General features: G+C 37.6%; 1 protein-coding gene across 5 annotated transcripts in view; it reads right to left on the reverse strand.

The window, feature by feature from the left end:
- Positions 1-26,524, reverse strand: part of Pld5 (phospholipase D family member 5) — a 407,561-nt gene that overhangs the window by 127,639 nt on the left and 253,398 nt on the right. For 4 of the 5 annotated variants that reach the window (XM_015483542.2, XM_015483543.2, XM_048809215.1 and 1 more), the window contains exon 4: positions 24,961-25,072. In XM_015483542.2, the coding sequence (XP_015339028.1) occupies positions 24,961-25,072 (112 nt within the window). The remainder of the gene's footprint in view (positions 1-24,960; positions 25,073-26,524) is intronic. The other variant, XM_048809217.1, reaches the window with a different exon arrangement.

Genomic DNA, 26,524 nt, shown 5'->3' on the forward strand with positions numbered 1-26,524 from the left:
AGAAGAAGATTAACATTAAACAGGGATGAGAGGTGGGAGGGAAAGGGAGAGAGAAGGGAAATTGCATGGAAATGGAAGGAGACCCTCAGAGTTATACAAAAGTAGATACAAGAGGAAGTGAGGGGAAAGGGAAAAATAATACAAGGGGGACAAATGAATGTCAGTAGAGGGGGCAGAGAGAGAAGAGGGGAGGGGAGGGGAGGGGAGGGGGGATAGTAGAGGATAGGAAAGGCAGCAGAACACAACAGACACTAGTATGGCAATATGTAAATCAATGGATGTGTAACTGATGTGATTCTGCAATCTGTATATGGGGTAAAAATGGGAGCTCATAACCCACTTGAATCAAAGTGTGAAATATGATATATCAAGAACTATGTAATGTTTTGAACAGCCAACAATAAAAAATTAAAAAAAAAAGATAAAAAAAAATCAGATAATTAAAAGGGACCTTTAACATGTGCTCACTGAGTTACTTTGGTCAAAACATATCTGGATGTTTGACTAGAGTAGATTAGATATTATCTCTGTTAAAGAACTTATTTGCTTCAAGGAAATTATAACAACTATCTATCCTAAAAAATAAATAAATAAAAAATAAATAAATAAAAGCATTACATTGCTAAGAGGTGGGGTCTCATGAGAGGGCTTTAGTTTGTTGGGGGGGCATGTTCTTGCAGGGGATTGTGGAACCTGGTCCCTCCTCTTTTTCTCTTTGCTTTCCAGGCATCCTGAAGTGAGCAGCGTGGCTCTACCATGTACTCCCCACCATGATGTCTGCTTTACCACAGGCCCAAGAGCCCTGAGGCCATCTAACACTATGTATAGAAACCTCCAACCAAGCCAAAATAAACCTTTTCTTTTTTGAAGTGAATTATCTGAGGTATTTTATTACTGTCATAGAAGGCTGACTAACACAATAACTCTGAAAGGTAGGAAATTCTGAGATTGGTTAAGTGTTTTTCATATTGAAAAAAAAAAAAAAAACAAAAAATGCTACTGAACATCTTTTTGGAGTCCCAGGGGTTATAAGATCATAAAAAGTCTGAATTCCTATTTAAGAAACACCTAAAAATTAAATAGCACTAGCAAAATGTCTGAACACAATGTTCTTTTCTTATACCAAATGTCATTTCCAACTGACAATTGAGATTTTTCAAATTTCACTGGAGGGAGGTACCTTCTTATACTTGACAGCATAGTTATTTAGATGTACTGAAAATGACAAATAAGGTGATTTGTTAAAATCTGCCACTATGTTGACTGTGGTAAGCAAATTCTCCAGAATCAAGTTCTGTGGTAAAAAGAATTCCAAGGGGCTACGTGGAGTATGCTCAGGTTGGTTTAAGTGCAGGCTTCTCCAGCTTTCACCAGCCCACTAATCCATTCATCTATGCCTCAAAACTTACTTATTTCCTGTTTGCTCAAATGTCCTTATTGCCATTGCTTTTTGCATGCCTGTTTTATTAGTTGTTCTCTTAGTGCTCAAATCTATGATTATAAATGTCTGTTATTTCTGTTCTGCCAGTTAGTTTGACACAGTTTTAAAAATTATCATAAAATTATATCTTCCTGTTGGATTGACTTTCTAATCATTATGAAATGACCATCTTTATCTCTGGTGATTCTTCTTGCATGAAAATCTACTTAGTTATTACTATAGCTATGCCAATTATCCTTTGGTTAATAAAGCATACAAGACAATTTTCATTCCTTTTAATGCCAATCTTTCAGTGACCTTATATATGAAGTGGGATATTTTTGTATTTTAATTGGAGAATTTAGACAATTAACATTTAGTATAATTACTAATATATTTGGGTTGAAAATATCATCTTGGAATTGGATTTCAATTTCTCTAACCCATTCCTTAATGGTTATCATAAACTTCATAACTAGTTCCTTGAATTACTAGAAACTACTTTAAATTGGTATTTCTGTCACATCCTGGGCAATGCAAAGAACATATACATTCAAACACCATTTATTTCCTCTTACTTTTCCCCCCATTTTTGTACAAGATTGGATACAGAGCTTTTATTTTTTATTTTGAAACAAGGTCTTCCTAAGTTACTTAGGACCTCTCTGAGTTGCTGAGGCTGACCTTGAACTTGCTATCCTCCTGCCTTAGTCTCCTAAACCAGTGGGATTACAGGCATGTGCCACTGTGTCTGGCCATCCCTCTTACTTTCTGTGCAATTTTTATCATGTATTTTAATTCTACATGTATTTGAAATGTAGGAAGACACTATTACTGTTGTTTTGTATGGTCAATATGCACTTAAATATATTTACCATTTCCAATATATTTATTCCCCTCTTACTTTGCTTGTATCTAGGATTATTTTCCTTTCCCTCCACCTCCGTTGATTTTTTTCTCTGTAGTAATCTATTTCCACAGTACACTTGACTTTCTGATTACCTGTTAACTGTATATCTGAAATGCTAATTTTAATATTCATAGTTATGGAAATCTACCTCTTATCCTTCCAACTCACTTGCTCTAGGTCTCCCCTCTGCCTTCACCAACATTTTCAAATTATTGACCTTACCACTTTTTCACTATCACACAACACCTCCTCCCTTTTTTTAAGACAGGGTATCACTAAGTGCCAAGTACCATGAACTTACCATCTAAGTGCCTCACTCTACAGAAACACTAGTAGTAGAGGTGTATGCTACCACACTTGGGTTAAAGACATAACTCTTAAAAAATATCTGGAATATTTGATGGTGCTCAAGTTCAACATAATAGCCACAATTCAGCTTTTGCAGTAGATATACTCATAAGACTGTGACAACACTATTTTGTTTGCTTGCTTATTTGTTAAACCTAATTATACTTACAAAGTACAGCAAACTCTTAAAGTATATGATAGTACCATAGATGAAAATTGTATTTGATCTCATGTTCATACAAAAAAATATTAAAAATTATTTTATTATGGTAGTAGGTAGAATTTTATCATTTTTGTTTAATATACTTTTTATTAAAGCACTATAAGAAAAATATGCTTGACTTTCACAATAGTAGTTAGAGTATTTATTTATGATTCTGCTTATTATTTCTTTTTTTCTTTTTAACTGATACATAATAATTGTACATATTTATGGGAACATGTTATCACATGTGATCCTCTCTCTCTATATATATATATACTATTCCATGATCCAAGTAGAATAACTAGGATTTCCATCTCCTTAAACATTCATCAGTTTTAAATCCAGTTTGCATTTCATGGCCATCCTCTCTGTAACATTCTCCTGGTAAGATTTGACACTCTGAAGAGCCTAACCTTTTGACTTACCTGTACTTTCACAGCTAAAGATTACTAAAGAAACCTTATAATTATGGTGATCCATTCCAATTTAAAATATCATCTCAAATTGCTAGTTAACAGTTCTACCATACAATATTTTTAGTTTCTCTGTAATAAATTTGGTTTCTACCTCCTGCTCTAACCACCTTCTCATTTCTGTTTCACTTCATAGCTAAATTTTGGAATGAGTTATTCACACTCATCTCTGTTTCTTCACCTGACCAATGACATTTAAATCCACTTCAATCACCTAAAGTTGCTCTTATTTCGTTCACCAAACAACTCTATGCTGCCAAATCCAATGGATTCTTCTCTATGCTTAGCTGACTTGACTTCTCAGCAATATTTGACAAAAATTTGTCCCTCCTTCTTCCTCCTACTTCACTATTTTCACTTATTCCTAGTGAATGCTAGTTTCACCAATTCAACAAAGTCTCAAATGTTGGAAATTCCTTGAGCTTGGTTCTAGGCCCTATTCTACAGCTAATCCCACCCCTGTGAGTATCTTACCCAGCTCTGTGGCTATAAATATTTATATGCTGGTAACTCCCCAAACAATATCTAAAGATTTGACTTGTGGAGCTTCAGATTCATAGAAGTCAGACCTAACTTAATCTCCCTACTTGTAGAGCTCTTTATCCCCACCCCACCCCCAAATAATATGCCTATTCTACTATATTTATTTTTTTGGAAAGTGATGACATCTTTGATTCAGTTGTTCTTAACAACATCCAGGGGTTTATCTTTGTTCTGTCTCTGTATCTTACTCCCATCCCCACACCGACACATAAATCAAGTTCTGTCATTCTATCTCCAAAATACATTTCAAATGTTTCTTTCTTTCCATCTTCACTAGTCCAAGCCATTTTTATCTTTTGCCAGTGGATACCTCTAACGCCCATTAGCTGTTTCCCCGCCTTGACTCCACTCGAATCTATTCTCTACACACAACCAAAATAATTTTTAAAAATCCAATCCAGATCAAGTCATTTCCATCAGTGTGTGGCACATGGTAAAAGCAAAATAAATACTTGTTAAAAGAATGAATGGATAAATTGATAAATGATTAAGTAGCCTGTAGTTTTCATGCTAGAATTGTTACCTATCTTATTTCATTTCAATATGCAGATTTACCCAGGATCCAGGAATGGTGTCAACCCATATTCTTTAGCCTTTCTTGATGACTGCCAACAACTGTACTTTGCTGAATTACAAAATAAATATTATAAAATGACTAGATTATACACAGTTGGGCCAAAACAGATTTCTTAGACACTTTCTCCCAGTATAATCTGAAGGCTGCTAAACAGAAGAGGGAGGATGTTTTTGTCATTTTCTAAGGTCTCTGTTAGATACATAATTCTTAAAACCCAATAATGTGGACTAAAATCACATGCCTGGGGCACTGTGCCAAGAATAAATAAATATCTTTTATCAACCAACAACCATTGATCTTAGGCATGTGATTTCACCGTTTGGTGCCTCAGTCTTCTCATCTGTAAAATATCAATATCTATACATAAAGTAATAAAAACAAAACTAATAACATTATCTACATCTTAGGGATGTCTGAGGGTTAAATAGGAATATAGGTAAAGTATATGGAACAACCTCTGTTAGCTAAGACTATCCTTATTAACAACAGTTATATGTACACTGAAGACTGGTGTGTCTTAATAAAAAAATTAGTAAATCAAACTAGCTCTTAATATGGAGCTTTTATAGCAATTGACAGTTGAATACTTATCCCATTTCTTAGTGATTACAGGAAGGTTTTCATGACAAAAAATCCGAGTTCCACCTTTCTCTTTACCCCTTAGAAGCTCATTTCTTGCTCCTTCATCCCAGCAAGGATCAACATAAAAGGGGATAAAAAGGCAATTTTAAATGAGTTACTAAACAGGGTCTGAAAGAGGGAAAAAATAAGGAAAAGGAGAAGAGGCATCTGAGGCTGCCAAAGAGACAGCTTGCTGGGACCCAAATGCTGGGTTGGCACACAGTTAGCACATATGCCAGAGGCCTGCTGTGGGCTTCTAGGGGTATAAGACTGAGCTGAAGAGTGGAGGAGGGGCGGGCTTGGGCTAGAAAAAGCAGTTTAAGAAGAGTCTGACCAAACAAGTCGGACAGGAAGGAGTCAGAGTGTGTACAACTCCTTCCTGGAATCCAGAAACGGATGTGGCATTCTTGGGTTCTCCTAAAGGACAAACAAAATGAGGTGGCTTTAGACTGTAGCTGTGAAGATGTGGGCTATACACTGGGAAGAACTAATAGCTGGACCAGAGGGCAAAGAAATGCATAATTCAGGAAGAGGATGCTATTACCAGAGGAGTCCACTCTCACTATAGAACAGCTAAAATCACTCTTGTCTGGAAATTCAAGTCAGTAAATATTTATGGAACACTGGGAGCACTATGTACATAGCAGGGAATTCAACCTCATTCAACCAACACGGTGCCTTCTAGTTCAGGGAACTGTGGAAAGAATGATGGAAGAGGGACATACAGTTTGGGGAACTCTTGCTGGGTCTTCTACAGATGGAGGCTTCTCTAATACCCCCGAAACCCAAAGTCTAGGCACACCTGCCAGAGTCTCTGAGTTTCTTTTTCTGCCGGAGGCTTCATAAGCTAATCAATTGATTGACCACATTCTAAAATATCCTGCTGAAGATTCAACCGAGATCTTACTTTTTTATATGAAACATTGTAAATATCAGTGAGTGTACTTCTTGACTTGTACCTCAAAACCACGACCTTTTAAATAGCAGCTGGTGTTTCCATATCCTGGTCATGATGCAATTTAGGAGGCATAGGATGGTCTCTTCTGTTCCTTAAAGCTCATGGATTTTTCTGGACTTTTCCTAAGCCTCATGACAATTCAGAATAAATATATTTCCCATTTAATGAAGTATATTTAACCTGATATAAATATGGTGCCTGCCTCTGGTGGGGCAGGGAATGTCTTGGGACAGAGAGAATGCTCAGCCCAGTGTCATTCTTTGTGACAGAGTGGGAAATTAGGGAAGACATTTCATTTGACTCCACCTAACTTGCAGTTTTATTTTGTTGTTGTTTTGAGAAGGGTTGCACTATGTTGACCAGGCTAGCATCAAACTCCTGGGCTCAAGTGATCGTCTTGCCTCATACTCTGGAGTAGCTGGGACTACAGGCAAGTGACACCAAACTGTCACTTGCAGTTTAATGTGATGTCTCCTGCAGTGTGGAGCCTTGCCAGCAGGCACTGAAGTGGACCCAAATTCCTAATGATGTAGTAGAAGTGATCCAGGGAGTCTTGGTCCCTATTCATGAGAACAAAAGACACAAACGGGTATAAGGAGGACATAAAGCAGAGTCTAAATAAGTTGTAGAATGTGTAATGCAGATTAGATACTGATAGGAATTCACACATGGAGGAAACTCAATGGGTACTTTAGCTAGTGAGAACAGATGCACCCAGCTGAGAATTGGCTTTAAATGGGTGTGAATACACTGGAGTCTCCTGTAGAACAATGGGATCAGAGACAACTAAGAAAATGAGAATAACCAGGGTGTGGTTTCCAGGTGCCATTAGAAAATGAGGTGTCAGAAAGAAGTATTGCTCCCTTTTGGAAAGCACATGACAGAAAAATTAAGCAAAGCTCACATTGTTCTGAGACTTCAAGCATCAAGACCTCAACATTTGTGATGGCTTAGTAGGTGGTCAGCCACTGACTTTTGAAATGTCTGTAGACTTCTGAGCCATGAGCAACCCTGCACAAAGATATCTTTTTTTTTTTAAAGTGTGACCTCAGTAATAACCAGTAATGTTCTATTTAAATTTGCAAATCAAAATAAGATGAATAGCAAACTCAAAAATTCAAGTGGAAATCAGAACCTGAGTTAACCCTGTATTACTTCCAAAAGGTTAATGAGTTATTTTACAGTCTTAAAGTAAATCAAGGCGGGAGGGAGAGAGAATAGTTAACAGGTATAGGGGTGTAGTGGAAAGGAGGAATAACTTCTAATGTTCTATAGCATAGTAGGGTAACTGTGGTGAATAATGAATTGAATATTTCAAAATAGCGAATAGAGAAGATTTTGAATGTTTTCAAAAAAAAGTGATATATGTCTGTATTAGTCAGTGTTTCACCTCTGTGCCCAAAATACTTGACAAGAACAACTTAGAGAAGGAAAGATTTATTTTGGATCATTGTTTTAGAGGTTGAGTCCATGGTTAGCCAGCTCCAAGACAGAAACATCATGGTTGAAGGGTGTGATAGAAGCAGTTGGCAAACATTGAGAAAGGGGTGGGGGGAAGGGCTAGGAAGAGATATAGTGCCCAAGGGCTACTTCCCCAGAAACCCCATCTGCCTACAATTACCACTCAGTAGTCCATTCAAATTATTAATCCATCAAATGGATTAATCCACTGATGAGACAATAGCCCTCAGGATTCAATCATTTCCTAAAAACCCCACCTCTGACCCTTCCAGCACTCAGAACAGTGCTGTCCACACATGAGCCTTCTGAGGCACATTCCAAATTCAAACCATAACAATGTCTGAGGGGATAGATGTGCTAATTAACCTGGTCTTATAAGGACACATTGTATACAATTGGAATGCAACACTGTACCTCATAGATAGGTACAATTACTATGTGTCAATTTAAAAAAATGTAATAAAAAATAAAGATGAGAAAAATAAAAAAAAAACCTAAATCATATAAAACCCCACTTAGCTAATGAACAAATTTTGTCAATACTGATTACGCCAAGAGCCTCAAAAATGGTTCTGAGTAAATTACCACACTGCTGTTCTTCCAATAACATATAAGATACTTCTGTTTTTCAAACTTGAACCACTATAACATTGGCTTGTGTGGTTTAGGAAAAGAAAAGGAAAAAAAAAAAGCCTTTAAGTGAAGATTAATATAAAAGATGGGTATAATTTGCACACAAGGAAGAATAAAACCAGAATAAAGGTGCTGCTGAAGCTTTTCAGTAATGCCTTCCCCACACTGATGCATGAACAATCCTTACTTGGGCATAATGACAGGAAAGTCACTTATGGGAACATAGTAGCACAGACTGCATTTTCACAGGTTGGCATTTGCGTTCTCATCAGCTTTTCTTTGTGAATAATTAGATTCATTCATCAGCCTCTTTGTTGAACATAACAACTTCAAATCAAGGGGTGCCTGTTCTGCACAGTGTGTGGGGGCTCAGGGGTGCAGGCTCCCTGGGAAACTGAAGTTTGGCCTCGTGAGAAAGCACAGACCCATCCTAAAGCCTGTCAGGATGAGTTATGTCCTATGTCTGCACACCTCCTCCTCAGAACTGCATGAAAGATTTAATCTCCTCTGGTAGCTTTAACTCATTCTCATCCAATATTTATGTGTTCACATTTTTAGAAATCCTTTTAGATATAAATGAGGGAGTTTCCCTGGGAGAATAGAGGGTAGGTATGGGCAGTTGTTCTTTAGGCCACATGCCCCAAGTGCAGATTTGCCACCCAAGGAAGTCTGTTCTGCTCCTTGTTTGGCTCAGAACTATGGCTCCTGAGCATGGAGACCATGCTGCCAGCTTGTATTTTGAGGCAACATATTTTAAGGCAGTGTCTAAGGAATGAACTTACATTCCCTCCCCATTCCTTTCCCCTTCCTTCCTTGCATTTCCTCCTTCATAAAATATGCTGAATATTTTTTTTTAAATGTGTTTTAAAGTACCTATCATGTGCCAGGCTCTGTGTTAAATACTTTATGTGGATTATCTCATTCGTTTTCAGAACATTATGCAATAGCTACTATTATTAGCCCTGGGTAGAAATCAGGAGATTGAAGTTTCAAGAGGTTGAATAACTCACAGAGGGTACACAGAGGGCAAAGCCCAGGACTTATTTCACTCCATATTCTGAGTTTTTGGTCTACACTTGATACTTGCATGGAAAAGACCCTATAGATACAAACACATGCATATACACACATCACAGAAAACAGAACAAAATCATCTGTAATCTCATCATTCAAAGGCAGCAACCTTCATTAACACTCTATAACACTCTAGCATAAACCTTTTCACATATGTAAATTAGATTATCCCTGAACAAAGATGAAATGATACTTGGCTCTTGTTTTGTAGGTGACTGCTTTTCACTTGGCAACATAATTTGAACATTTCCCTCACATCACTGGAAGTTCTCTTCCAACGTACCTGAAGGGCAAATGTTGGTTCCTTTGTTTACTTTTTCTAATTTTAAGAACTATGCAGTACACATTTTTGTATATAATCTTTGTGTGTGTGTGGAGGGGGGGGGTGCTGGGGATTGAACCCAGGGTCTTGTGCATGCAAGGCAAGCACTCTACCAACTGAGCTATATCCCCAGCCCCTGTATATAATCTTTGTGAACCTAACTTATAGTAGCTGTTATAACAACCTGAGGGTAACAGGTCTGGAACATCAGGATTGACTGCAGTGGGATCACATGCCATGTGAGTCCTGTCTCTTCTGGGGCCATGACCATCCAGGACCACAAATCCCATCATGACTCATAGCACCTCTGGTCTAGGAAGACTTGCTTTCTCTCAAGTTGCTATAACTATTATTAAAGCACATGTTGAATGAGTGTGGTCTTCAGTTCCATATTGTAATGTGGTTATTATGTAGTTATTTTATATTGATTAGTTATTTTATATTTCTGCATGTGCCTTTTCTTCAAGAAGGACCATATTTATCAGTTTCCTGTCTGAAACTCAGGTGTTGAAATTTAATGGTCAATGTGATAGTATTAGCAGGTAGAATTTTTAAGGGCAATTAGGTCATGAAGACCCCTGCCTCTGTGAATGAAATTGAGGCCCTTATAAAGGTGCTTGACAGGGAATTTGGTCCTTTCTTTTACCCTTCCATCTTCCACCATGAGATGAACCAGCAAGATGGACTTCACCAGATGTCAGCACCTTGATCTTGGACGCTGACCTCCCAAACTGTGGGAAACAATTTTTGTTCTTTAAAAATTATCCAAGCCATTCATGGTGGCACATACATGTAATCCCAGCAGCTCGGGAGGCTGTGGCAGGAGGATCACAAATTCAAAGCCAGACTCAGCAACTTAGTGAGGCCCTAAACCAAGTAGTGAGTCCCTGTCTCGAAATAAACAAATAAATAAAATAAAAGCGCTGGGGATATGGCTCAGTGGTTAAGTATCCTGGGTTCAACCCTCAGTACCAAAAAATAAAAAAAATAATAATAAAGTAAATTAAAAAAAAATGTACCCAGTCTCAGATATTCTGTGATAGCAGCTCAAAACGGATGATGACAGCTTCAAATCTTCTTTCAATAAAAGCTAAAAAGTAGTCAGAAAAGCTATAAGAGAGGTATTCAAACATTAGTACGCTTCACCTTTTGTTGAGAAGGAAATCACTTAGTATCTCTGCCTGTCTGGGTTAATTTGCCATATGGATGAAAGAAGAACTTGGAACAACTTGGCACATGACATTGGCTACTAAGAGCCGCAGGACTCCCTACTCCATCCTCCAAGAAGGCAAATTACCACGAGAAACAGCACGTTCAAAATAATTTTCCTATCTCCAATCTCCACAGGAGCTTATTAAAGTAATACAAACACAAACCATAGTAGTTTGAGTTATATCAAAACTTCAAATGCCATTTTCAAATATTTTTTTCTATTCATGTAAATTTCTATGGAAACTGGCATTTGTATTCATCAGTTTTCTGTAACCATAACAAATACATGAGATAATCAACATCTGAAGGAAAAAAAGGCAATTTAGAGGTTCTAGCCCCACTGGTAGGGACATTTGGTGAGCCACAAGTCATGATGAGAGTGAGTGGTAGAGCAAAACCACTCACCTTATTGCTAGGAAGCAAAAGATAGTGAAGAGGGGAACTGGAGTCCCACAACCCCCTTCAAGGTAGTGCCCCTAGGGATCTAAAGACCTCCCACTAGGCTCCACCCCTTAAAAGTTCCATCGATTTGCAATTGTGCCTTCCCGAGTTCCAAGCCATTAATGCACGGGCCTTGGAGGGACATTCAACATCGAAATTATAGCAGCATTTACATAGTATTTTTTACTTTCAAAATTCTTGTCCTATAATTTACTAAGAGTATAACATTTGAGAACCATTTCTAAAGTTTAAATATAAGGAAATTTCTTTTTAGTACCATTCTCTTACTGAACGGGGGGGGGGGGAGAATGAATGAGAATATGAATGAATATGAATGACAGAAGGCATCCAGAACCAGAAAGAAGATAGACCTTTCCAGGGCACATCCTCAGTGACCTACTTCCTTCAACTGGGGTCCCACCTCCCAATTGTCCATTAGCCCTCAACGGAGTAACCGATGATGTCAGAGCCCTCATGATCCAATCACTTCTCAAAAGCACCACTTCTGCACACATAAGACTTTGGGGGACATTCCAGATCCAAACCATAACACACACCCTCAATGTCACAGAAGCCCTGAAAAATGTTAAGGAAAAGAAGGGACAAGGAAATTTGATAATCTGGGTGAGCACTTTCTATGTGGAGAACAGGATGGAGGAAGATTGGAGTCTGGAGAATAGTCAGGATGTTGTTTGCAATCATTCAACAGAGAAATGACAAAGATCTAAGCTAGAGTAGAAGTGTTTGAGAGGAAAAAAGGGAACCGTTTCTAAAGATTTTAAGATAATACATCTATTAGAACTGCAGGCTTATTTTAATTTAGAGTTTAGAAAAAAGAGAAGGGTGACTCTAGATTCCTTTCTGAGGCTAGTGGAAGGAGAGTCATATCATTTACTGAGCTAGAACTTAAGGATCCTGAGGTTATGCAGGTTGGAATGGTGCATTCATTTAATTTTTGGATTAGCTGGTTTTGAAGTATTGCATGAAGATGCTAATGGGAATGTTAAGTTTGTCATGGAATATTTTTTGAGTCTGGGGCTCAGGAAAAACAATATGCAGGCTGTACCGAGGTAATGAATGAAGTCATAGAATGAATGCATTGATCAATGTAGAGAGAGCGTGTGGAAAGTAAAGAAAATGGAAGGGAAGAAGAAAAGTAATAGAAAGAGTTAACATTTAAGGAAAAGACAGTGTATTCAAAATCAGCAAGAGACCAAGAACATGTGGCTAACACAGGAAGACATGTAAAATGGTCTCTGTCACATAGACCAAAAAATCCTGAACAGTTTAGTGGAAGAGAAAAGACCAGGACACACAGTGTTCAAAGCTGAAGAAAGGTCATATGGTACAAGGTCTAAAATATATCCAGGGAGTTGCACACCCTGTAAACCCTGTTGACTCTGGCAAGGTAGTTTCAGGGGAGTCAGGGCAGAAGCCAGATTGCTGTGATTTGAAATTGCAGAAGTACATAAACCTGAACACAGAGAAAAGGGCAGAAGAGAGGAGGGGCAGTAGCCAGAAGGAAACCATGATGGCTTGTTGCTAGGTTTCTTCTTTTCCCCAGTTGACTTGCATATGCACATGTGTTGAGGGAAGAGAAATGTAAAAGGCAAAGTGTAACTGGAAAGATAAAAGGGAAAACCTGAATGCAATCCCTGAGAAAGTGGAACCAGATGCTAGAGGTGGAAGGGTTAGCCTTGGAAGAGAACCAAGACACCATTCCTCAGAGGCTGGAGGAAAGGAGGTGGTGACGGGCTTGGATATAGAAAATGTATGGGCTTGATGTCTGTTGTGTTTTATAAGAGACAGGATATTAAGAAGAGGGAAAGATGTTGGTTAGGAGATTCAGGGCAGCTATGAATCTTTGGAATAGCTCTTGCTAGGGATGAGACAGGAGGAAGTTAGTAAAACAACCCAACAGGAGAAGGAAAAAAGAAATCAGGAGTAAAAGAAAAACAAGCACACACACACAGAGACACACACAAACAAAACAGGATAAAACATGGTATGGAAAGACAGATAGAAAGAGGGCACAGAAATAATAGACACTGTGACAACTCATGCTGAGCAGTCTGCTGAACACAAGAGAAATATAGCTTTGCATTTTAATTTACATTAGTTCTTATAGCACTGATTAAAAGAGCAGGTTCAATTAGGGTGTCCACCTTGAAAATGGAGACTCAGTCACAGAAGAGACCGCATTCACTAATGAATGCAATGAATATTCTCAATGTGGCTCCTCCAGGTCAGACAAGGATTGCTCAAAGCCAGTGATCAGCAGGCCAGAGAAAAAAGCTGTCTCTAGTCTCCTTCAGAACCTCGATGTGTGATGGTCTCACTGAGCCTAAGAGGCACTCAAAAACAGTAAACTAGTTGCTAAAAATGGCGTGCATGAGATTGCTGGAAATCATGCAGGCTTTCAGGGAGGTTATTACATATCCCCTTTATTTACATTTATTCATTTATTCCTCTTCCCCTGTCAAAGAACATCCTCCCCAGATTCCAGCATCACCATATGGAAATGCATAAAGCCATCACTAGATTGAATGGCTAAGATTCTCCTTGCATAAAGTATACAGTTTCCTTGAAAATGCCAAACCTGCCAAGGCTCTTATGTATTACAGATAGAAACAGAAACTTTAGTGCAAGATTCTATGTTTTAGAGCAAATGGATGATCGTAGGACTCCTCTCTATGTATCAGATGCACCCCTCTGGAAGTTAAAACACATCGAATTGCAAACCTAAGTTGGGCTCTTAGAACAGAAAATGAAAACACAGATGGAGTGGCACTGGTGTGTCTAGCTGGACAAATCCTACCACAAAAGGGAGGCGGCAGGAGTTATTGCACAACCGTAAAGGCAGATGAACCAGCTGCATGTCCAAAGATGATCTGTAACATACAAACCGGAACTGGGCTCTTCCTTTCACTAGAAAATGACAGGGTTTGGAGTATGCTGTAGGGACCAGAAATGAGTCCAGTCTGGACTACTGACCAATTAGACACAAAAATTACACAGTCTGGGTAAATTAAGACAGTGACAATGGTGGATGTCATTAACAGTTTATAATGAGTAAGGCTTTAGCATCAGATACTTTTTATACATTATCTAATTTAATTTCCATATGCCCAAGGGAGGTTATTATCACCATTTTATTGGAAAGGACACTGGGGTTCAGAGAATGTAACTTTACAGTTACAGAATTACAGCACAAGTCTATATAACACCAAAAGATCTGCTCCTAAATGTCATACTAATTACTCTGTTAAATATCACTCAAGCATAACCTGTCCAAACAAGTACAGGTTGAGTATCTCCTGCCTTGCTGTTAAGTATCTGGTGTGCTGCAAAGAAAAGTGGAAGACAATTATTTGTGCTGAATTCTGACTTCTCTGTATAGAACAAAGGCACCAGCACATGTGCACTGAAGCATAAGCCCAAGTAGCATTCCCTTTGAAAAGGTGTGAAATGAAAGCAGAGACAGAGAGAGCAGCATGCCTGGGAGACAGCAAGGGCAACTTGATGATTGTCTGGGCCATTGCAGAGCAGGCTCAAGAGAAGGCAGTGCATCAGCCTCCTACCCAAAGATGCCACTGTCCTGATGGCCATCAAGACATTCTTCCAGCTGGGTGCAGTGGTGCACACCTGTAATCCCAATGGCTTGGAAGGCTGAGATAGGAGGATCCCAAGTTCAAAGCCAGCCTCAGCAATGGCAAGGCACTAAGCGACTCAGTGAGACCCTGTCTCTAAATAAAATACAAAATAGGGCTGGGGGTATGGCTCAGTGGTTGAGTGCCCCAGAGTTCAATCTCTGGTACCAAAAAAGAAAAAGAAAAAGAAAAAATGACAGTGCTTCACCAGGACAACAGAAGGCCCTCTGAAATGTTCAGGTTCCTTAACAATGGTAACCTTTCAGACAGAGAAAATGCAAGTTGAAACAATATGAAGTTTACTCTAGGGAAATGACAAAAATATTCTTCTTAATGCTTAAATTAAGTTGACACATGTAAACATAACCTACTTGTAGTGTTAGACTTTGGAATACTTATAAAAACAGTAAGACCTAAGTATTAAAAAAATCTCAATAAGCATAAAATCTCAAATTATACTTCACTGATTTAGTGTAAGCAGTTAAAAAAATCACTTTGTAAAATGTTCAAGTTGGAAACTGGGGCAGCTTGCATTAATTTAAATATCTGTGCAACTCCTAAGCTCAAACTTAGGAATCTATTCTCCTTTTAGGTTTGTTATGCTTAATTGATAGATGTAAAAATAAAAATGGGTTATATTGGTGAATGAATATAGCTTTCTTGAATTCATATAAGCAATGGCAAGGATTACACTTACAAAATTTTTTTCCCATGTTATGCTTTGGGGACCCTCATTTTTTTTTAGTGGTTCTTTTTAGTTATATTTGAGAGTAGAGTCTATTTTGATAAAATTATACATGCATGTAATATATCTTATTCTAATTGGGGCCCCCATCTTGTGTAGTACACAATGGTGGGATTCACTGTGGTGTATTCAGATATGTATATAGAAAAGTTATGTCAGACAGAATTTTTGACAACAAAACACAGCACATAGCATACCCCTCTCCTTTTTATTTAAATGTACCTAAAAAAAAGTTAGAGCACGATAATTTAAAAATACAGTGTCATAAAAAAATATAGTGTCATAACCACTCATGAAAGGGCCTTAGTCTTACTGGTATTTCAACTATTAAAATTTTGATTTAAATGAATAAAATTTGGTCACAAGTAAACATCAATTAGATATCTACTGTTGAAGATGCCCAACCTGTGCTCATTAGGACCCTGTGGCTATTGGTTATTCAGCAATACAGGTAAGGCTTTGCTGAACTGGCTTACTTGCTTAGAATGTAGTGCTAATGAGGGAAAAGTCTCACATGTTAGTTTTAATCAAACCACAGACTGCCTGAGATTTATGACTTTAGTCACAAAGAGTGCAGATGAGAAGATGCAGGGGAGGCAGAGGGCTGAGCACCATCACAGTGATGGAAAGTCCATTCCAAGGGCACACTTCGCATTGTCTTCACCAAGGATTACAGAAACGAGGCAAGATGAACCAGCAGCATGTGCCTATCATTCCAGCTACTTGGGAGGCTGAGGCAGGAGGATTGCTCCAGCCTAGGGTTTCAAGATAATTCTGGGCAGCCTAATGAGACTTGGTCTCAAAAAAATTTTAAAGAGAAAAATTTTAAAAAGAAAAGGAAATGAGAAAATACAGATAAAAGGTAGAAAACTCTTGGTATGGTTTGGGTATGCGTTGTCCCCCAAAGCTCACAATTGAGACAATGTAAGAAGGTTCAGGGGTGAAATGATTAGGTTGTGAGAGTCTTAACCTCATCAGTGAATCAACCCCTGATGAGATTAACTAACTGAGGGGAAACTGGAGACAGGTGGGCTGTGGCTAGAGGAAGTGGTTAATCGGGGGCATGGCTATGGGGTATATATTTGTATCTTGAACGTGGAGTCTCTCTGCTTGCTAACTGATGTGAGCTGCTTCCCTCTGTCACACTCTTCTTCTTTTTTAATTTTTTATTTGTTTTAATTAGTTACACATGACAGTACAATGACCTTGACATATCATACATTTGAATCAGATGGGATATAATTTCTCATTTTTCTGAGTGTACAGGTTGCAGAATCACATTGGTCATGCAGTCACATATATACACACAGCATTAATAATGTCTATTTTATTCTGCTATCCTTCCTTTCCCCCCAACCTCTCCTCCCCCTCCCATCACTTCTCTCTACCCAATCTAAGGTGACACTATTCTCTTTTTTTCTCACATCTTCATACATGTATTTTGTATAACGATGAAGGTCTCCTTCCACTTTCCATGCAATTCCCCTTCTCCCTCCTTTTCCCTCCCACCTCTCTTCCTTATCTAGAGGTAATCTTCTTCTCATGCTCTTCTTCCCTACCCCATTTTGAGTCACCCCCTTATATCAGAGAAGACATTCGGCATTTTTTGGGGGGGGGATTGGCTAACTTCACTTAGCATAATCTGCTCTTATGCCATCCATTTCCCTGCAAATGCCATGATCTTGCTATTTTTTAGTGCTGAGTAATATCAAAGACCAGGCCCTCACCAGATACTGGGGCCAGTGCCTTGATCTTGGACTCCCAGATCCCTGAGCTATGAGAAAATACATTTTTGTTCTTTATGAATTACTCAGTCTCAGGCTTTTGCTATAGCAGTACAAACCAACTAGATCCATTCTTTCTTTCTCTTTCTTTCTTCCTATCTCCACCTACCCCCTCTCATATCTATCATCTATGTCTATCTACCTACTATAATCTATCATCTACCTATCATACATGTCTCTCTCTATCTAAAGAATACAAAGAAAATTCCTGATACATGAATGCTTTGGCTAAACAAAACGAACCTCACATAATAGCTCTATTGAGTCCTTAAAGATGTCATAAAGCATACACCAAGCTCTGGGTTTAACCACTTTCAGGTTTGCGTGCTGGAGAGAAAAGAGTGGGGGAAAATGCATGCTTGATTCTAATAAACTGAAAGCTTGTTAAGACTATCTAACCCTCCTGAACCCACAGAGGACTGTGGCATCATAAGAAAGAGGCACAGCACGGAGGTTTATTAGAGGACCCCCAAGTTCCAGGATGAATTTCTTTCTGTGGATGTGTAAACAGACTAATTGCCTACAATGAGAAGAGATCTATTGTACAACACACTGACTATAGTTAATAACAATGTATTAATTTATGCTCTTGAAAATTGTAAAGAAATATTGAAATGTTCTCTTCACCAACAAGGATTAACATATGAAGTAATGCATATTTTAATCAGCTCAATTTAGACATTCCACAATGTACACATATTTCCAAACATGTATACATGATAGATATATGTTTACATGTCAGCTACATTTGTCATGTTTCTTTAATAAACACCAAACTGCATCAAGTGACAGAGTTTAAGCCACAGATGAAATTTGTTATCTGTATGATCAGTACCTCTTGGCAGACAATGTCAGCAGAATGAATCACTTGAGCCTTGGCATGTCCTCCTCTCTTTTCATTTGGCTTACAATTTTATCATGCTGCACACCACTTAAGAATATGGTTTCTGCTATCCTCTTTGTCTACTCCAGGACACCCTCTCTTCTCCGGTTTATTTCAGATATTTTATTCCTATATTGGTTTTCCCATAGCAATTGCATATAAAACTGATTTGCATAATCACCTTCCTATTTCAGGTTAATCAACAGCTTTTTGTTGTTGTTTCCTTAGAGAGAAACACTTCCTATCACTGAACACACTAGTCATCAAGGGTTCTGTTAAAGATATCCCTGTGTTTTTTGAAACTGACACAGCCTGAATTCTCAGAATTTCCATTCACTGCGTAGCGTTCACTGTATGGCAAAAAAAACAAAAACAAAAAACAACAACAACAACAACAAAAAAAACAGTACAAGAGGCCTGGTTTAGGATCTACCTCTCTCAGTGGGGTATTAGGAATGGTCAGTTTTAATTTAATTTATTAAAGGCTTATAAATTGAATTTTATAATTTACAAATGAACATTTTAAAGCAATGCTTATTTCTCGTATGTCATTAATTCTAAAACACAATGTTGACACATCTTAACATCTCCGACATCGAAATGCATCTTATGATGGTCTAGACTAAGCTGTGTCAGAGTTGTCACAGCACAGTCCTGGTTGTTATGCCTGATGGCATGACAGGGCTTTTGCAGTTTCTCAGTGTTTGGTCAACAAACTATTTAAGAACCCCTTGAGGATGGAAGATGAGACCTGGTTACTGTCAGATCATCTTCCTTTCACATTTACAGATAAGCTCCAAAAATAAGCAGACTGGAATTCTGATTGGGAAAAAAGAGACCATGGTAGAGCATTCTGATTATTCACATTCCCTGGCATCGTGAGCACTCTGCTGGTGCAGAGGTGATGCTGGCCGAGTGGACAACATGAGCACCAAGGACTGATGCCTAAGGTCCCTCAGCAAAAACAGACTCTGTGTACAAGTTTCAGGAACTCCTTGATTGATTTATTCACCTGTGCCAATCTTCTCACCACATTACAGATATTCAAGAAATGGTTGATGAATAAATAACAATGGAGGGAAAGAAGATGGTAAGACCAGCCAGGGAAAAGAGATGAAGACTAATGGGAAAATATTTGGGGTAAGGCTTGAAACTTTGAAAAATGAAAAGGAATGTATAAATTGACATGGAGAGGGAGAGGGTTTCAGGCATAGTGAGGAGCAGGCTTTAGGAAACAGAACCCTTTAAAGGTATGTTATATTTGAGAAATCATAAATAGCTTTCAGATGCTTGGAGAATTAATAATAGTAAATAGAATGAGACCAAAAGGGAGATTTCTGATCCTGAATAGTTTTAAATGCATTTAAAAAAGAAAGAAAGAAAGAAAGAAAAAGAAAAGGAGAGAAACATGGACTTTACTTCCAGGTCACTGACTTTAAATCTCTGATGACTTTAATTTCACTAGTCATCCTATTAAAAAATTACCATCCAACCCGGAACAAATAAAAGTGATTTTTTTCCCCAAAAGGAAATAAATACATTCTGGTATTGTTTTTTATTTTTATAGGGTCCAGGAACATTAAATATTGTAGTCATATTATAAAAAGCTCACTGCATTGCCACGGTTTTGATGGACAATTAAAAATAAATCTTCTTAATTATAAATTTCATTGCAAAATACAAGACTGAAAAATAGAGGGGCATTGTTGAGACATAATATTGTGTTCTGACTAAAATGTATAATAAAAAATAAAAAATTGATTAGTAGTATAAAATTTCAAGGATATTGCTGTGATATTACCAGGGTCAGGTTTGGTGAGAAGTGAGGCATCACCAACATTTGCTGGGAGGCCTTAGCAGGAGAACAGGACATAAGAGAATTGTCATGACCACACCCAGGAAGCCAAATTTTGGCAGCAGGCGGCACATCCCACTTGAAGAAAGAAGCAGCAGGATCCAAAAAAAAAAAAAAAAGATCTTCCCTCTTATTTTGGATGACGCAAACAGCAGACATTGCACATTTACTCCACTATTCAGCTCTGATAAAGGAGCTTTCTAGACTACCTCCCTGGCCAAGACAACTCTAAGAGTTAACAAAATGCAAAAAAAAAAAAAAAAAAACCAAAAAAGTTGAATGAAAGCATTAAAAAGCCTTAGGATTTGTAATTTGTTCTAGAAATAAATTTTTACAAAGTAATTTTCCAAAACTTTCAAGTGACTTAATTCTGTATTCTGATTGCAGTGAAAATAGCAAAAAGGTAAATAGAGTAATCCTCCACATATTTGAAAAGCAAGGACTACATTTCTAAATAGCCCTTGATTCAAAATAGAAATTGCAGTAGAAATCAGACCACTTTATTGCACTGAAAAATAATTTAGAAATTTATGTCATATTAACAACCTAAATTATGCAGTTAAGGCACCACTAAGAGGAAATATTATAGCCTTTCTTATTCATGAAGCTGAAGGATCAATATTGTTAATGTCAGTTCTCCCTTGGAATCAATGTAATATTATGCAGTTACGTGGCAAAATGATAGTTGAATTTATTTTTAAATCTGAAGGGTCAAGGATAACTAAGGAAGTTTTAAATGTAAAAAACAAAGATAAAAATGTTAGATCATCCACAACATGCATTTTAAAGCCACAGTAATTAAACAGTGTGGCATTTGTCCTAGGCTATGTAAGTAGACCAATGCAACATAACAGAGAATTCAGTAACAGACCAAAGCATATAGTCACCTAATTTCTAACAAAGATGCTTCTGAAATGCAGTGAAGAGTTTTTTTAATCAATAGCTTTTATATAAATAAAAATTAGCCGGTACCCCTACTTCACACCATACAGAAATTAAGTCCTAACCTAATAGACTTAAATCTGAACAGTAAAATAATACCACAACTAGGACAGAACAAGCGAAAATATTTTCAGGACTTTGTAATGACAAACATCTTTTACAAAGAATGCAATAAGCATCCATAACAGAGAAAAACTTAAATTCAGTTTCATTAAAATTAAGGATTTATACTTATCAAAAGTATAAATTAGAAGAGTGAATACATAGTATCAAAAGGAGAAGATGCATATATCCAACAAAGGATTCAAATCTAGACAAATAATAAGTAAGAATGGACTAACAGAGAATAACAAACAAAATAAAATCATATTGAGCAAAATACTTGAATGAGCACCTTATCAAGGTAGTTTGAAATGGTCAATAAGCATATGAGATATTCAACATCATTAGCCATCAGGAAATTGAAAAGTAATAACACAACATGTACTTATCAGAATGGCTAAAATTAAAAAGTCTATTAAATTTTGTGAGGATATGGAGTATGCCTGTGTTAGTATAAACTGGTACAACAATTGGAAAGTATTGGCATTATCTATCGAAGTTTAACATACATATAGTCTATGTGCTGTCAGAAATTCTACTTTTGAGTAAATATCCAATAGAAATTTGTATACATGAGTGCCAAAAAGATATTTACAAGAATGCTCATAGTAGTATTACATATAACAATTAAAAATAGGGAAAACCCTGAATCTCTATCATCTGCAAAATAAATACATTGTATTATATTTATACTGTGGAATACTATTCAACAATGTAAAAGAAAGATACTACTATATGCAACATGTATGGGTCTTATAAACCTGAAATAGAGCAAAATAACCCAGATATAAAAGAACATGTATTCTGTGATCCTATTAATATAAATATGAAAGAAAGACAAATGGTGGAGGTAGAAGTTGAAAGACTGGTTATCTCTGCAGAGGGTAGTGACCACAAGAATGAGTGATATAACTTTCTGAGATACTTGCAGTGATTCATACAGATGTTTATATTTTGTAAAACTTCACTGAATGGTTTGCTTACCACTGTGCCCTTTATTTCATGTCTGTTTTTCTTCAACAGCAATTTCTGCATAACACTGAGGCACACTCACACATGCATACAATTTAGGTTGGGCTGTAAGTGGGAAATAATCATGTTACAGAAAATCTCTGGCTGTGTGGAGATCAGATGGGAGGGCAAAGCCTCAGAAAATTATTAAAGGTCTGAAATGGAGTAGTGGCAGTTGAGAAGAAAAGGTGATATCTAGGAGAAAGACTGAGGAGCAACAATCTATCGCGTGTATGTGTGTGTGTGTGTGTGTGTGTTGTGTGTGTGTGTGTATTCAAATATATTTTAAATGTGGAATTTGAGCGACTGGACATTTAGAACCTCAGGGAAAGGGACAATTGCTGCTATTGCTGGGACGTGAGAGAAGCCCCAAGTGAGGTAAATTAACATATGGCATTTGATATGTTTATGAGGGATGCAGATGGAGGTGGTTTGTAAGTGAGATTAAGAAAACAATTAGTAAAACCTGTTCTGAATTTATAGGAATCTTTGTGTAAAATCAAATCCCCCCCTGATTCAAAGACTTCATGGGAATTGTGTTTCAAAGCCATCCCACCTTTAAGCCACAGTCTGAGAAGGTGGGGATGGTTGATTCTCAGACTGTGGGAACCCAATTTCGTATGCTGTAAGTGAGAATAGTAATAATGCATTTCTAAGCCACGATGACTCTGTATGTCAATCCACGGAACCAGATATTCTCTGGTTTTTCAAAAATCTTTTGCTGTAGCTGGGTATAATCCCAGCTAGTAATCCTAGCTACTCAGAAGCTGAGGCAAGAGGATCACAAGTTCCAGGTCAGTCTTTGCAACTTAAAGAGACCCTGTCACAAAAATAAAAAATAAAAAGGGCTGTGGTGTAGCTCACTGGTGACATATCCATGGATTTAATCCCCAGAGTCCCTCTCCTGACACACAAATATGCTTCTCAAGTAACACAGTGAAACTTTTTAGACCAAACAATATCTCATAACATTTTCTTTGTTTTCCTATGTACAGAATCAAATACTATGAATGATGACAGGTTCACTATATGATTTGGACAAGGATCCCCTCAAGGACCATTTGTTAAAGGCTTGATCACCCGCCTGTGGCACGATGGGGAGGTGGTGGAATCTTTAAGAGGTGGGGCCTATTAGGAGGAAATTGGGTGTTGGGGGCATGCCCTTGAAGGGGATATTGGGACCCTGGACCTCTTCCTGTCTCTGTCATTTCCTGTCTGCTTGAGATGAATAGGCCTCCTCCACCACATGTTCCCACCATTGTTGAGAGCCACAGCTGAAGGGGCCAATCCAATTGCAATGGTACCAACCTAACGGGTAAGGACCATATGTACTATTGGACAACCTAAGGCAGGCACAGTCCCTAAGCCACATGCTTGTTGTTTAAACAGAGAGGGGGAGATGTTGAGAGCCACAGCTGAAGGGGCCACAGCAAAATTCCAGCTGCCAGCTGATGATTGGCTCACAGTGGCCCCAGCAAACTTCTAGCTGCCAACTGATTGGCACCTCTGCGGTGATGCTCATTGGGCTGTTTCCCTGCCCTTTCAGATCAGGAGCTACTCATTGGGGGACTTTTTTTGGCTCCGCCCACACAACCCAGCCAATCGGCCTCAAGAGCAAGAGGAGTGGGGGAGGTGGAGAGGCTTGTGGGAAGCCAGTGGTGGCAGTTGGGCTCTGAAGATTTCCTGAAGAGCTGTGTGGTTTGGTGTGTGTGTTCTAAAAATAAAGTTCGTTTTCTTTTGACAAGTGGCTCCTGAATTGTGCCCAGCCAGACTGCGGCACACCATGATATTGTACCACCACAGGCCCAAAGCAACAGGGTCAAGTGACTATGGACTGAAGCCTCTCACACCATGAGCCTCAATAAACTTTATTAAATTGATTATCTATCTCAAGTGTTTTGTAACAATGCCACAAAGCTGACTAGCATAAGGTTCATTTGCTTGGCCAAGCTTATGGCCTCTTTTTGTGTCATTTAATGTTCTTTATCACTTCACATTTTCCTTCTGCAGGAGGACAGGCTACTTGGTCCACTTACTCCAATCTGTCCCATATTTAAGAAGGTATTTTCACCTGACGTGGGGAAGACAAGTGGACATGCCCAGAATGTTCAAACAGCAGAAGCAGGGGATATGAGGCCATCAGATAAACCCCTGAGACTCAAAGACACCTGGTGGCTTGGATATGTTCACCAGTTCTCATGCGCCAGTACGTTTTTAAAGGCTTACAGTTCAGATAGTAAATTCTGGATTAAAAACTTTTACAAATAATTAAAAACTATTTGGAAGTGACAGAGAAAGATACAGTCTTCATGAGACGGCGAGACCAATTGCAGAATGGTCATGTGAGTAGCGTTCCCCTGTGGAATTAGACAGTGTTCTATAGACTTCTAGACCTAACTTTATTATTTTAAAGAATACGTAGCATAAAGAGGATTTTCATTTGATGGGCAAGAGAAAAACAGAAATGATTGTTTGTTCTAATGGGAAGTGATGCTTTTTTCCTAATTACATCATTGAAGTGTTTAGAGAAGAAAGATTCTTCTTACCAATTAATTATCATTCAATAGCCAGTAGATTATTTTGCATAGAGAAATGTGAAAAATATATTTAAAAATCCCATTAGTATTGATTAATTAGTTTCCTCATTTAAAAGCTTTAATCAGGCTATTTTTCAAAGAAGAAATAAGAAGTGTACTGATTATAAAGAAATTATATATTATTTTAAGTGAAATTTAAGGTATTTTAAACAGAATATCCAGTGGTAAAGTAGCATATCAACCTTGGCCTTACCCTTTAATTTCAAGGCTTCTAATACCTTTGAATCAGCTGTCACATCACTCACTAGCTTGATTTCAATATTTTGCGAAGTCAGCTGGAGCAGTTTTTCAAAAAGACGTTGGCCCTGGTAAAGAGATTCAGAGACAAAGAAAATCAGAAAACCTAAATGTTGCATTTTAAGTAGATATAAATAAATTCATTAAAAGTTAAAACTGTTCATTCCATTTGTAAAAGGCAAATACTTCAACAATTGGTATTCATAGAAGATTTGTGAAATTCTTTCAAGTATAAATATATAATATTTGTATAAATATGCAAAGTGTAGAAGTATGAGCATAGTTGCATTTGTCTTTTTGAATATTGTGCAACTCAGTAAATCACTGAAATAATAATTTCAATGATACAATGCAAATCTACCTTTCTTCTCCTTTTTAAATCTGTTGTTATCTGCACATAAACAGGTAGTACAGAGCGGCTGGGGTTGTGTTTCTGTGGTAGAGCACTTGCCTAGCATGTGTGAGGCACTGGGTTCGATTCTCAAAATAAATAAAATAAAGGTCTGTTTAAAACTTTTTTAAAAAGTATTAAAAATCAGATTTTATTGATTATAAAATAAAAAGAGGTAGTACAGAATATAAACAGTTGCAATTTGGCACAGGAAGACCTGGGTTGTAGAGGGTTTTCCAAATTACAAACTGTGTCTCTTAATCTCACCAATCTCCAGGTTCTTTCTCTGTAATATTCAGATAACATTAATACTTACTTCAAAAGGTTTTTGTGAAGTGAGAGGAGTTAATCAAAAGCATCCCTTAAGTATTAGCTATTATAGAGGAAACATATGGACACTAATCGGTAATTTATTTGAATCAATCTTCTTTTTTAAAACTTGTTTTACTGAATTCAACTAATATTCTGACTAAAAATAAGTGAACTAAAACTGGTTAGTGTAGAGGGGGGTGGGAAGGATGGTAGAATGACAGACATTATTAACCTATATACATGTATGATTACCCTACTAGTGTGACTCTGTACCAGGTACAGCCTGAGGAATAAGAAGCTGTGCTCCATTTATGTACAGTGTGTCAAAATGCATTCTGCTGTTATGTATAACTAATCAGAATAAATTAAAAAAATAAAATTTAAAAACAGTGAACTAAAATATAAAGGTTTTCCTTATAAGATTTTCACAAGTATATAACTGTTATAACAAGTTTTAATCCTAGCGAGACTCTGAATAATGACAGGTCCACAAGTCATTACCTTATCTCAGGTCAGGGGACCATAATATTATTCCATTTATTTTTCCATGTGTTTTGATAGACTCCTTCACCATATTATTAAAGGGAACTGGTCTTCTTTTATTGATTTTTCAGGTTTGGTGTTTTTTTTTTTTTTTTTTTTCATTGTTATTGTTGTTATTGGACCAAAAAACACAAAAGCCTTCAAGGGCCAGATAGGCAATAAGGCTTGGGTCTTAAGGGTACCCAAGAGGCAAAGTCTTACCTTGCTTTGATAAAAATGGGTTGTTGACAATGATTATATATAAAAGATTTGGTGATCAAGAAGAGAGAAGAAG

The sequence above is a fragment of the Marmota marmota genome, unplaced genomic scaffold (assembly GCF_001458135.2).
Source record: "Marmota marmota marmota unplaced genomic scaffold, marMar, whole genome shotgun sequence".
Taxonomy (NCBI): Eukaryota; Metazoa; Chordata; class Mammalia; order Rodentia; family Sciuridae; genus Marmota; species Marmota marmota.